Below are 14,175 nucleotides of genomic sequence, written 5' to 3' on the forward strand. Positions count from 1 at the left end.
TTTTCTTTATAAACTCTTTTCTTCATGCCTAAATCATGCGGGCAATTTGTTGATGTAAGTTTACGATGCTCAGTTTCTCTTTCTCTCTCTCAATGTGTGTTTTTATTTAAAGGTGCAGTTTGTAAACTTTGAGGGATACAACATGTCAAGATGTTCTTTCTTTGCTGTGTTGGTCGTATATTTACCTCCTCAAAGTGTGTCTACAAGACGATCATGTTTGTACGAACGACACGCTCAGATTGTTATTCTTAAAATTAACCGGATGTTTTAATGTTGTTTTGGTGCCTGACTTCCTGTCCCGCTCCATCTGCTCTGTTGAGATTGATGCGTCGTGCTCCGGCATCCTGCAAAAATAGAAGTCTTGTGTATCTGATCCGGAGGGCTCTGACCTGCCGGATCAGAGACGCAGCCGGAACGCAACGGAGCAGATCCAGTGGAAGTTAACACGTTGGCTAGAATAGAAACCTATCTGATCTGGTGCCGTGACGGATCAGAGAGCGCAAATGTTTAACTAACTCTAGCGTGAGAAAAACTCTAATTTTACACGACATGATCAAATATCTGCCTGAAGCGTCCTCAATCCCCAAGTTTGCAAACTGCATCTCAGATGAAGCTGTTAAAAATGAGTTTTGATGGTATTTTAATTGAAATGTTTGAAGAGGTGGTATTATGCTTTTGTCATATTTTAATAAAAAATGTTAAATCAAAATGTTGGATATTACACATAGGCAAAGGTAAACTTGTATTGAAGTAACCCCCGGCAAAGATTGCAGGCTGCTTTGAAGAGCTTGCTTACAAATACCTCTTTTCGACCAACGCAAGAGCTCGTTGAACTTGCTAACCAACGCGGCACCCGTTAGTTTTTCCGCCCGCTCGAGCCCGTGGAAGAGGCACGTCATGACATCAGATTTACGGGAACGCTTTCCCCAGCAGCGCTAGCGGGAACTTTCCCTCACAACAACAACGATGGCGGACAACAGCAACTTGTCTCCTTGGCCGACCTCTGCTTTGCCTTGGAATCCATTAGTCTCTTTGATTTTTTCACTGCAGGACAATGGAGGAAACACGTTGGGTTTGTGTTTTTGATCACAGCAACCCCGCCCCTTGCCCCTGACGTAAGCGGCTCGCAGTTCTAGACCAGCAAAGAGTTGGAGCCGCTCTGGAACCGGTTTTCCAGTTCTCAATTGAGCGCCGGCTCCGAACCGGCCCTGAAACTGCCTCGGTCGAAAAGGGGTAAAAGTCACATGAGAATTCAGCTTGATCTACTCGAGATTTGCTGAAATCATGACATCATCAGTTGATGTATCTTCATAAAAGGGGTTCTGTAATGCTGGGGGGCTCTTAAAGAGACAGTAGCAGAAATTAAGGGTTTAAGATTTTTCTTATATGAGGTCTAAAAACGAGCATAATACCCCCTCTTTAATAAAGTGACCTTGTATGTTCTCTGATCGTCTGCCTGTGAACGAATGTCTCGCTGCCTGTTTTTAAATGAGTCTGAACTCTGAGGATGCAGCTGCTCGATGGCACTTTGAATGTTCACTCTCTGCTGGATGAAACACTGCTTAACGTCAATTAACACATGCCTCCTAAAATATCATTAACTCACTCAATAAAATACAGTCAGAAGTGAGGCTGGTATAAATCACATTCTTATTCTTAGATTTTTTTTGTTGTCCTCGTGTTTTGCAATTGAATTGATCCAAAGGTCTGCAGAAAAGTAATAAAGCTGTTAAGAGTGTGAGGGCTGAGACATCTGCACAAGTGGGATTGGAATTGAAAACAAACTGCAACATTTCAGATGTTTTCATGTCAAAAAATGAGCACGCCTCTCAGAAACACGTGTGTAAAATAAGAGTACGTTATTAAAAGAAGAACAGGATGACCTATTATTGTTTTTAACTACAGGACGCTGTAAAAGCAGCCTGCATGGATGTAAATGTGTCTCTCATTGAGGCCAGTATTTCACTAAGAGTGAGCATTCAGGTGACTCTTGATATTGTGTGCATGTATGACTATTACAAGATATAGTTCAATAGCTTTCTCTTGGTATCAGAGCTGTTCTGGAGGAGCGTCACTGTCACTTTAAGAACAAAATACGCCAAACAAACCAACGTTTTTAGAAGTTGTCGGTAGAAGACGATCCGGAGTCAGAGAAGAAGAGTCAGAAATCAATCAATGAAAGAATACATGATGAGTAATACACAAATGTTCCATCTCTGTGATAAAACCTCGCTAGAATCCAATTAATCCTCCATCCCCTCGACCTTCGTCTCTCTGAGTCACCATGGTCATGAATACATGAAAAGCTAATGGCCTCTCTGATTAAATTAGATCCTGACTTTTCAATATGGTATGCACGAACCTGCGTACGTATTTGTGCAGCTTTGTTGTACCATAATGTTTCAGCATAATTAAAGTGACATATGTCTCAGAGCTGAAGGTCGGATTTGAACCCCGGCCACACACATGGCGTGTGATTTGTCCACCAGCGCCACAGTAATGGATATTTTTTTACTTATGTCGCATGATAATATCTGGAACATCTTTTTCACGTAGAAGTATTCAGGTGCTGCTCAGACTTTGAGTCATTTCAGGAACGGAGAGGCAGAACTTTGAGTTTAAAGAGATCTGATGTAGACTAACAAAGGATTGAAAGTGAACACAGTGCTGCTGGTTCTTAAAAACAGTCCAATCTCAAGTATTCAACATGTGCCCGTGTAGCTGGTGAAGACAGATGAAGTGTACCTCCTGAGCTCCTCTGTACCTGAGAAACATTTGTAGACATGCAACAATATTCTGTTTTAGTGTATAAAAATCAAAAGGCTCAAGATGATGCTGATCTGGAGTTTTAATATCTTTTTATTCTAGAGACATAAACCTTATTCTAGGTTCTTCTTTGTGCTTACTTAATCTGGATGGTTCAACGATACCATCAACTGTGTGTATTTCTAAAAATGTTATCATCCCAGCTTATAATGTTAACCAGTAGACGATGAAAGATTAAGCTTTTTCTCTGTTTTGAATAATATTGAGACCAATGAACTCCTTCCTTGATCTTCTTTCTCCCTTGCGCACATCTTCAGCCTTTTGTAACGTATCAGAGAATAATCTGTTGTGTTTTGATTTCGCTTCCTGAATAGAAGTGCTAAGATGTTCTTTTTATTCTGTGGATTTTAGCTGTTGTCTGTTTTTTCAGTCTAAATAAATAATAATTGATCATCCTTGTTATGAACCCATGCTGCTCTCTAACACGGCTTTCTGTCTGTCTGAAACCCCAGGAGCTGAGTTAGTCATCCCAGTACTTGAGGATCCATTAGCGCACCCCTCTGTAGCTCCTCGTGCACCCTTCATTCCCACTCCCTCAACCCACCACCCACTCCTCACCATTATTGAGACCACCAAAGAGTCCCTGTCCAAGGCGAATGAGGCGGGGGTACCTTGCTTGTCGGACCGAGGCAGCGATGATTGTGATGATGATGGCTTGGTGATATCGGGGTATGGCTCTGGCGAAGCGTTCAAGTCTAACCTGCCCCCCCTACCGATGATGAAGATTTTTACTCGACCTTCTCCTTGGTAACAGATAAGACCTTGTCCACGTCAGGCTTTGAAGGTGGCTACAAAGCTCACGCACCCAAGACTTTTAGACCAAACAAACCTTCAGTCTCCAGACGCGGTAGGACTACCACTACCGCCATACCACTAACCGCCGACCAGAGCCGCACCACCGCCACCTCTGCCTCCACCGCAACCCTCCACAATGCTGGCAAAACCAATAACCGCGAGCTAAAAAAAACCCCAGCCCGACCTAGTGTTGCTTCCATTGCCCACATCCTTTGAGGTAGACAGCACCAAGCTGAGGGGCCCATTAATAACCTCCCCAATGTTCCGTAATATACCCACAGCACTCCCCACAGAGCCGGGCGTCAGGCGAGTCCCAGGGCCCTCGGAAGTGGTCCGCGAATCTAGCAGCACCACCGGGATGGTCATCGGAATAGTGGCGGCCGCTGCCCTGTGCATCCTCATCCTCCTGTATGCCATGTATAAGTACAGGAACAGGGATGAAGGCTCCTACCAGGTGGACGAAAGCAGGAACTACATAACCAACTCAGCCGTGCAGAGCAACGGCGCAGTCATGAAGGACAAACAGCAGAACTTGAAAGGCAGCAACAAGAAACAGAAAAACAAGGATAAGGAGTATTACGTGTGACTGTGAGACTTTCCAGAAGAAAGAAAGCACTAAAGAGAACACTTACTTACTTATCACTTTCCTTGTGAGGAGCTATGACAAATGATGGTATTACGTGGAACTTGAATAATCCTATACTGTGCTGAGTAGTTGAACTGATGATATGTACTGTAATATAAAGCACACTTACTATTGTAAGCATAAAGACAAGGCTAAATAGCAACTTTAGAGACCTTACTCTTCTATCTGGTCAGAGACGTTATCAGTATAGAAAATATTTCACAGCTACATCATTCTCCTAAGTGACTTTTAGAGCTATGTGATCCTTGGCATTACACAAAAAACTTTTTTGTAAAATTGTTAATTACAAAAGGCTCATAATCTTCTACATTTTCAGCATGTAAGCAACATGTAGTGCTTAACAAGAGGGGGTCAGGCACACCGTCATTGTGAAACTAAAAAAGGACTCTTGTTGTATCAGAATATGACACGTTTTTATGGTTTATACATAATACAAGTGTGGTGTCTAACTTATTTTTTTTTGCTTTGAGCAAAACAGAAAAAGACAAAAAGAACAGCAAGAAAAGAAAAACTATATCTGTGTATAAAATGATACCAAGTCAGCAAATTGCCGTGGGCAGATCTCACAGAATCTGTCTCCTCTCGGGCGCCTGATTCACCACAACTGTTGTCATCGTCTGAAGGACAGAGTGACTCACTTTGTGGAAACGAGTGGCCGTTTCTCTTGGTCAAAAAGCAACTGATTGTAAAATGCATGCCATCCTGATTCTGCAGTAAAGTACAGTACTGTAAAAGTCCAGTATACGGTGTTCAACTTGGACCATTTAATGCCAAACAGTTCTTCATCATCAGATCAGAACTTAGCCCCTCCCCCTCCTCTTCTCTCTCTCTCGCTCTCTCTCTCTCTTTCTCTCTCTCTCTCGTTTATACCCCTCGAAAATGTTAACCATGAAAAAAAACGACTCTCTTACAGAAATGGTCTATTATTGATGCACAGCCAGTTGTGGTTTTATCTTTTTGCAAACCTGTATGTTGGTTCGTTGCCTCTCGTTCTCTTTTCTATGGAGGTGTCAGGAGGAGGACAAATGCAGTACTACAACACTGTTAACAAATGTGTATACAGAAATAAATCAAATGTTGAAAGTGTGAATTCTATCTGCTGTCACAGTCAACTGTGTCAAAAAACAAGAAATTTGTTTACATATTTTATTACATGCTAGCTGTTGTACTTTGTAGGTAGGAAATTGTACATATACCATGACAGTTGTAATTTTTAGTACCTCTATTGTACAGACTGAACATATGGTTTATCAGCGTATTTCATGACAAAAATCTATTAACTGTTAATTTACATGGAGAAAATCTTTAATCAGAATGTGGAGAATCATATTGATATTTCATAAAGAATAAAGATGTATTGTTAGCCTAGAGATCTAACCAGAGATGTTTCTAAAGTTGCATGAATATTTAACTACTTGCAGTTGTCCAGCGAATACAAGGTGCCCTTCTTTCTGTATCATGGCTTTTGTGTTCTGGGTTACACAAGTGTCATTTATTTTTGAAAGAGAATAAAGTCAGAGTTATGACAAAGACGGAAACTGGGAGAGGCTGCAGTGGATGAGACTTTAGTTTGAAAGAGAGAAATGTTTGTTGGAGTCACAGTCTTGTCACCGTTTGATCACGAGTTCACATTCTTAAACATTTTGCTGTCCGTTTCTGTTTTCATTATCTATCATCTAAAAGGTGTGGTGGTGCAGTCTTCTTCTGGCCTCAGATTTACATTTTTGTGTTCTAAATGTTACCTTTCATAACTTTTTTCATCAGTTTGATAAGAAATAAAACGTTCTTTTTTTCTCTGAAGTTACGATGTACTCTTTGGATGAATCCAATCAGCAGCTGTTCATGGCGTTACTCAGTCCCTCTAGGCTTTTTCTCTGACTGTTGTTGCCTACATGGACAGTTTTGCTGCAGCTTTTCAGTAGTTGTGATGTTTTGAGTCTTTTTTTCTTCATTTTTTTGAGTGACATGTAAACATCAACTGTGAGTTTCCTCATCCATGTTGTCTTTCTGGTCCTCTGAAAACCTCTGACCTGTTGACTCCAGGCCTGGCTCCGCTCATCATGACGGTTTGTTGTTGTAGTTAAGTGAAATACGATCTGGTGATAACACAGTGTTTTATTCTGAAAATTAACCGGATGTTTTCATTTTGTTTTGGTGTCTGACTTCCTGTCCTGCTCCATCTGCTCTGTTGAGATTGATGCGCATGCTCCGGCATCCGGCATAAATAGCCGGAACGCGACAGAGCGGATCCAGAGGAAGTGAACACATTGACTAGAATAGAAACTTATCAGATCCAGTGCCATGACGGATCAGAGACAGACCAGACACGGATCTGGTGGAATTTGACCGTAAGTGTCCAGTGCATTGCTTTGGTGTTAAACTTTGATGACATTTGGTGAATTTAGTCTTATTCGCAATGTATTTTGGGTAAGTTAAGAGTGAATGTATACGGACTCATGGAAGTACGTTATTCAAGGTTAGAAAGTCTGCATCAGCGCTCACACACTCGATGGTGTGACAGTGGGAAAGCAAAGAGCACTCACCTCCAGGTCTGTAAGTTGCGTCCATGGCGTCGGGCTCAGCTGACATCACTTCAGGTCGACTCATGCCGAATAAACTGAACATTGAATAAAGATAAAAGTTAAATGCCACTCAGAGTCTATAACATTTACACTGCTGTTAAAGATGTTGGGACTACTTCTGTGTTTGCTGCTTCCCTGTGCAAAGCATTCTGGGATACTTAGTGACACAAGCTAAGCTGGCATCAAATGTATCCGTAGAAATGAAATGATTTTATACTGTTTAAATCTTAATTCAACAAGTGAAGCAGTGGAAGTGGGCGATGTGTCTCTAGGTAACTTGGTGGCTTGTAGGTGGCCCACGCCATCAGACAGGCAGCGTGTCGGCAGCATGACGGCAGCTACTCGTGACGACTCAAGCTCGGGCTGTCGCAGCTTTCACACCAGGTGCGTATTCGCTGCATGAGTCCGCCGCTCTGTCATTGTAAGTATAAACTGTCTATTATTAAAAGTTCTTTGAGTTAGAAATGGAAAGGAAAGTGGCGTGTGCTCAACTGTGAATAATTTTTGCCGTAGCTTCACAGAGAGGGCTGAAAACGTACCCTGAAGACGCTCTTCCATTCAGCTTCTCTCCTTACCGGATGTCACTGGCATTAGATTGTTGTTGCTGGTTTCTCTCAGTGTGTTGGATCACTGTACGTCCTTCTCCTGGGTTCTCTGTGGGTTCTTTTCTCCTAGTTTTGTTTGTACCTTTTGTTGTTTCGTTGGTAAATCTTGATTATTCCGCACATGGGTCTTCCTCCGTGTATTCGCCAAAGTTTCCGGCCACAGGTGAAACTAATGAGCTTAATCAAACACACAAGGGCAGGAAGTCAACCAAACTGGAAACACAGGGATCAAGAACTACAAAATAAAACAGGAAACACAACGGACTAGACAAAGAAACACAAGACATGGATCAATAAGAGCAAGAGGAAGACGTAGGATAACTTATAACTAACACAGAACATACACAGGGAGGAAACAAGGCATGAGGAAACAAGGGGAATCTACTAAATCACACAGGAAACAAGGATAGATAAAACACAGGGAAACATCCAAAACTAAACCAGATCAACTCATGACAGTTTTAGTTATTAGGTAAGATGAACTGTATGTCCACATGGTGCAAACTGACTCATTTCAACCTGTGGTTAACTGTGGACCTGAATTTAAGACGGGTTAAGAGCACCTGCAACAGGCCACGGGACCCAAACAGTCCTACACCAATATTAGTAATATGATCAACGGCAGCGGAGCAGGTGAGAGAAACTTCACGTTACTGGTCTCAACAAAGAAACTTAAACCATGAGCGGTGGTGATGATAGCAGCAGGGTTCAAAGTTGTGACATTTGCCTTGAATATTTTTGAACAAGCTCAGAGAAGAAGGAGAGCTGACTGAGGACAGTTTCGTGTTCAATCCACCGCAACGGACAGATAGGAATCCATCGGCATGGAATGCTAAAGCCTCATTTATACTTCTGCATCCTATTGATAGCGTGGCCTACACCGGAGGTCCGCATAGCTCCTGTACCTACGCAGAGGCCTACGCAAGTAGCTGACGTGCACCTCCACCAAAATGTAACTACACGTATAATCGACATGGACCGCAAGCCCTGTGATTGGTCCGCTTGGCGGCATTGTATTTCCAGCATTTCCTGCACTTCCGGGATCCCCGCTCATCGTCTGTGTATTTCATCTCCTCCTCTCTATTTTTCATGTAATAATGTCTGTATGATAAACAGCAACATGTATTAGCTGTAGATAAACATAACACGCTCTGAATCTCTGTGGAAAAGTAAACAGAGATCGTTGCAGGGCCGGAAGGAGGTGACCGGCTATCAGAGACACCGCACTGCCCTCAAGCGTTTTTGAGGAGAATTGCTGCACGACACGGACACATCGACACACAAGTATGTGGAGCTCATGTCCGCATCAGCCACTGCTGCGTAGGGGCAACACAGAAGTATAAATAAGCCTTAACTGATGTGGAATCACTGGTACTATTTTAAAAACTGTGTACAACCTGGCACCGGGGTGAATGACGCTGTAATCTACCTCCTTCAGAGAGCCCTCTCTCACATGGACACGGCTGGGGCCACTGTGAGGATCATGTTTTTTGATTTCTCAAGTGCCTTCAACACCATTCAGCCGTTGCTTCTGAGGGACAAGTTGGAGCACTCTGGAGTGGATCACCTCCTCAAGGTCAGATTTTTGACTACCTCAATGATCGTCCGCAGTATGTGAGGGCCCAGAGGTGTCAGTCCGACACCATCGTCTGCAGCACGGAGGCCCCCCAGGGAACGGTTCTGGCTCCGTTACTGTTCACCCTCTACACTGCAAGCTGCTACCTGCAAAAGTTCTCTGACAACTCTGACATTGTTGGCCTAATCACCAATGGGATTGACAGGGAGTTCAGAGAACTGACGCAGGATTTTGCTGTCTGGTGCCAGAGAAATCACCTCCAGCTCAACGCAGGAAAGACCAAAGAGCTGGTGGTGGGTTTCAGAAGATGCAAGTCCCCTCCTCCCACACCAGTTAACATCCAGGGAACAGACATTGAGATTGTGAAATCTTACAAGTACCTTGGTGTTCACCTGAACTCCAACTGGACTGGTCAGAAAGCTCAAACGCGCTGTACAAGAAGGGACAAAGCAGACTCTTTCTGCTCACGAGACTCAGGTCATTTGGTGTGGAGCTGGCGCTTCTGAAGTCCTTCTTTGACTCTGTGGTGGCATCAGCCATCTTATTTGGAGTTGTCTGCTGGGGAAGCAGCATCTCTTCTGCTGACAGGAAGGAGCTGAACAGACTGGTGAAGAAGGCCAGCTCTGTCCTGGGCTGCCTGCTGGACCCTGTGGAGGTGGTGGCTGACAGGAGGATGATGGCAAAGCTATCTTCTCCGATGGACAACACATCACACCCCCTCCAGGAGACCATAACAACACTAAGTAGCTTGTTCAGTGACAGACTTCTTCACCCACGGTGTCTCACAGAGAGATACTGCTGGTCTTTTCTTCCTGTAGTGGTCAGACTATATAATCAATAATATATATATATATATATATATATATATATATATATATATATATATATGTGTGTGTGTGTGTGTGTGTGTGTGTAAGATATGCTTAGTTTTTATCTCTTTAATTTTAATTTTAATTGCTAATAACTTTTTAATAATTGTTACTTTATAGGCTCTTGTTTGTTTTATATATTTTTTGCACTGTCTACTTTGTTACTGTGACACTTGAATTTCTCCGTTGTGGGACAAGTGAAGGACTATCTTATCTTATCTTATCTTACATAAATCACTTTAAGTCAATAAAATAATCTTTTAATCAATGTTTTTTGACAAAGTGTTTGTGTTTTAAGATAGTAGCCAAGTACTAAGCGGACCCCTTCGCGTCGGGGTCTTGTCTCACCCTGTCTGGATTCTTTTTCCCATAACAACCTGCTAACCATACATCATCCCTTAGTTATAGCTCCGTGTTTCCTGCATGATTCAGTAGATTTGAAACCCCCTCCTCTGACTTTGTTTACGTTTGAATGCCCTGAAAATTCGCCAACCTTCTCTTGTTGCGTAGCAACAGTGTTTTAGGGGCATGGTCACAATGAGTTCAAAGGCAGAATGTCGTGACTATGACAGGAGTACACCTCCTCAGTCCAAATGTGAGACATGAACTAGAGCTGACAGAGTTTGGAGTTCGAGTTTCGCAGATCAGTACGTGAAAAGTTACGGATAGAGTTATTGATAAAATGCTCTCAAAGAATCAATCAGGACCCTTCGGGGCAGAGGGGACGCCCAGGATTACAATATATCATGCTCTCCCAATTGTTGAAGCCCTCTTCAAAAGGATCAAACAAGACCAATTGGAGCTTCTGAAAAGAGGTCAGCCAGACGATGCCACTAAGGTCTATCTGGCGGAGCTGCTGCTGGACTTCATCATACTGGCGACCAATTTCTTGTTGGCAAAGATGACCGTATTTAATGCTACCTTGTCTGAGGAGTATGTTTCAGCCTGTCTCGGCAACACACTCATCCAGACTTTTGCTGAAGTCATGTGCTTAAAGCGCAAAGTTCAATGTGACAGCTCAACAACGCTGACGGAGCTGATCGTTGAAGAAGTCACACAAAGTGTCAACGCTGTCCTCAAGGCAAATGCAGCAGATCAGAGACCTGAGATAAATCCACGCATCACTCCCCCCAGAAAACTTAACGACATGGTCAGTGATGCCTGCAGAGTTTTATTAGCATTCAGGGAAAAGACAGAACCTCATTGGGAATCAGTGAAGGCCAGACCCAGGACCCAGAACAAAGAGGTGTCACAGGAAAGCTTGGCTGCTGCAACCGAAGCTATTCAGGAGATGATCCAGAAAGAGGTCCGAGAAATCCAAGCGCTTCTTCCGTCTGATTTTAGAAGAGATGACTTAGTGCTCCTTCAATATGACATTACTACTGAGATCAGTTGTATCGCAGAAAACATAGCTGAGGTGATTGTCGAAGAAAAAATGGATGCCGCTGGAGAGAAATCCAAGACGAAACTGACTCCAGAAGGAGCAAGGAACGAAGTGAAGAACTTTTTAACAAAAAGCTTTGCTTTAATATCGGTTGAGCGCATTTTGGAACAGATGAGGATGAGATGTTGTCCTGCTTACAAAGAGGATGGCACTGGTCATTCAATGCTTTTTCTGACTGCCACTGTCTTCTCTCTGTTCACGACCAAGGATGGGGACAAGCAAGGGAAGCTTTTTCATAAAAATAATATTTCTGAGGGAGATATCAAAATGTTCTCAGAGGATGTCAGCAATCTCATCTACGAAATCGTCACAAACGGGATGGGAATATCAGAGTTTTTCAAGAATCAAGTTAGAAGCGCTAATCCATACACACCCATCCTCAAAGACTTACAGAGTAAGATGTGGTGTTTCCTGGGACTGTTGAGATGGTGGCAGGTGTTTCAGGCTGGTGCCCACAGGGACAGGGTGACAAGCTCTTTAAAGGGCATCACAGGAAAGCAAAGGAATGAAACTTCAGAGTCTGAGTCCGAGTCGGAAGCAACACAGGAAAATGGGCTGACCCTGTTAAAGGACACAAGGTCTCAGACACCAAAACAAAGACCATCAGTCATTGAGAGTGAAACTTCAGAGTCTAAGTCTGAAATACAGCAGGATGTAACAGAGACCCGCAGTAAATGTCTGAGGATCCATGTCAAGCCCATAAATCCAGTGTCGGAAAAATCAGGATCATCGTCGTCTGAGTCCGATTCTGAAATACAGCAGGATGTAACAGAGTACCGAAAAGCCCGAGGTAAGACCCCTTTGAAGTCCACAAAGTCAGTGACACCAAAACCAAGATCATCGTCTGAGTCTGAGTCTGAGTCTGAGTCTGAGTCAGACTCTGAGTCCGAGTCCGAGTCCGAGTCCAAGTCAGAAGTTTCACAGAAGAGGGTATTCACCCCGTTCAAGGACACAAGGTCAATGACACCAAAACAAAGATCATCGGACACTGAGAGTGAAACTTCAGAGTCTGAGTCCGATTCAGAACTCTCAATGAGAAGAGCAGCTGTCAGAGTAATAGTGGCGCAAGTAGTTGAGTTGGCCTATGAAGATGCGGACGTCCATTACGCTCTGGTTCAACCAGACCTCGTTATCAAAAGGCTGTTCAAGAGAGTATTGGAAGAAGTCGAGGATTCAGCCTTTCTTGTCAACACAGAAACTGTAGCAACCCTCCACAAGGCCATTTTCAAGGACCTGTGCAAGACTTTGGGTGGGAAAAGGATAGTGCTGGTTTCAATGAATATGGAAACATTAGAGTTGGAAGACTTCATCGTCGACTGCATCAAAACTCACCTGATGAAACAGAAGAAGCGTAGCGCCATCGGCAGGTTCTTTCACTCCATCAACAGCTTCTTTTAATGCCAATCTCAAAGGCCTTAACTGCACCCGTTAGAAAAAAAAGTGAAGTCCCCCCTCTAACCTTTTTTCCCCCCTTCAGGTCTGTACAGTAGAGGACAGAGCCCCCCGTAGTTCTAGTTGTGAGGTTTACCCCGGGTTCTCCGGTTCCCCTCTCATTCCAACCCCTACCCCCCCCCCAAAAATAAAAAATAAAAAAAAATAAAAAATAAAAAAACTGTAAGTGATGTGTTCTTATCAAATGTAGTGCAGGTGTAAGATGACTGGTGAAGGTGGAGAGAGCTAGCGGTGTTAGCAGTTAGCATCAGAAAGCTTCAGGAGGAAAGAGTCTGGATTTCCACACAACACTTTATTATACAGAAAGGAACAGTCGACCTTAAAACATGACAAATAGAAAAATAGGTAGAGCTAACATCAGCTCGTCTCTCTCTTGGTCGGTAAACAACTGCTGCGGGCTCAGGGGCAGCAACTCCTCTGTAGATAACAGACCAACACAGGAATGTGGCGGCACCCTGTGGTGCTACCAGGTATTGCAGCAGTATTACAACAATCATATTCTGACTGTTACATAGGTCAACCCTTTTCTGTAAAAATACAAAGAAAACCTGTGTTCTTTTATCTGTGATAGGATTATTAAGTCAATTGTCATATTAAGCTTCATTATACATTGTATTTCGTGTGTCATCTGTGTGTTTCTTTGGTCAGAAAAACAAAGGAAAATGTACCAACCTCTAATTTTGGGTGTGACTGTTTTTCTATGGAAAATCAATAAACAAAGTTTAAAAAAAAAAAAAAAAAGCTTCATTATAGATTTCATTTCAACAAGGTTCAAATACTGTCAAACACATAGTTGCAGCAGTGTCTTTTAAAAACATACAGATGTTCACACAGCTGTACAACTATATCAAAATACTCTTTCATAATCTGCTTCTGTTCTCTTTCAAACTGTGATGGGTATCACAGGGGGGTACGGCTAAGGCAGCTCCACTTCCACCATGTCCGCAAGGGGGCAGCATGCAGGAGCCCCTCGGTCCCTGGCCACCATATTGCATTTTCCTTTTTCTTCCCAGTGAAGATCACTGAGCCTACATTTCACCTCCACTGAAAAAAGGGGCGGTCTGACCATCTAATCTCAGAATTCTGGGATTAGAGCCGGAATATAATTTTTTCCCATCCACAGGTACGTGATTCAGGTATTGTGAAGACGTAGTTTATTCTCTGAGTTTTGGTGTTGGTCCACATCCAAACACATTTTTAAATCGCTGAAAATTGAGGTTTTGTGATATTTCTGCAGGTCGACTTGACATTAAACTTAAAGGTATATTGTGCAGAAATAAGCGACATCTACAGTCACATTCTGCATTGAAACACTTTCCTGCTCACCCCTTTCGTTGATGAAGCGACTGTGGCCTTCCACACCAAGACGCTGCTGTGATG

The 14,175-nt window shown here is 43.1% G+C and overlaps 1 protein-coding gene and 1 long non-coding RNA gene across 3 annotated transcripts in view; one reads left to right on the forward strand and one right to left on the reverse strand.

The window, feature by feature from the left end:
- nrxn3a (neurexin 3a) overlaps nt 1-5,357 on the forward strand; it is a 161,743-nt gene extending 156,386 nt beyond the window's left edge. The window contains 3 exon segments of the mRNA XM_034675290.1: nt 3,279-3,529; nt 3,532-3,786; nt 3,788-5,357. Of these exon segments, the coding sequence (XP_034531181.1) occupies nt 3,279-3,529; nt 3,532-3,786; nt 3,788-4,207 (926 nt within the window). The 3' untranslated portion in view covers nt 4,208-5,357.
- The window catches only part of LOC117806370, a 31,357-nt gene extending 23,714 nt beyond the window's left edge, over nt 1-7,643 (reverse strand). For both annotated transcript variants that reach the window (XR_004629655.1, XR_004629656.1), the window contains exons 1-2: nt 7,389-7,643; nt 6,811-6,884 (exon numbers count right to left, since the gene is read on the reverse strand). This is a non-coding gene — a long non-coding RNA (uncharacterized LOC117806370). The remainder of the gene's footprint in view (nt 1-6,810; nt 6,885-7,388) is intronic.
- Nucleotides 7,644-14,175: the final 6,532 nt, after the last annotated feature.

The sequence above is a fragment of the Notolabrus celidotus genome, chromosome 22, assembly GCF_009762535.1.
Source record: "Notolabrus celidotus isolate fNotCel1 chromosome 22, fNotCel1.pri, whole genome shotgun sequence".
Taxonomy (NCBI): domain Eukaryota; kingdom Metazoa; phylum Chordata; class Actinopteri; order Labriformes; family Labridae; genus Notolabrus; species Notolabrus celidotus.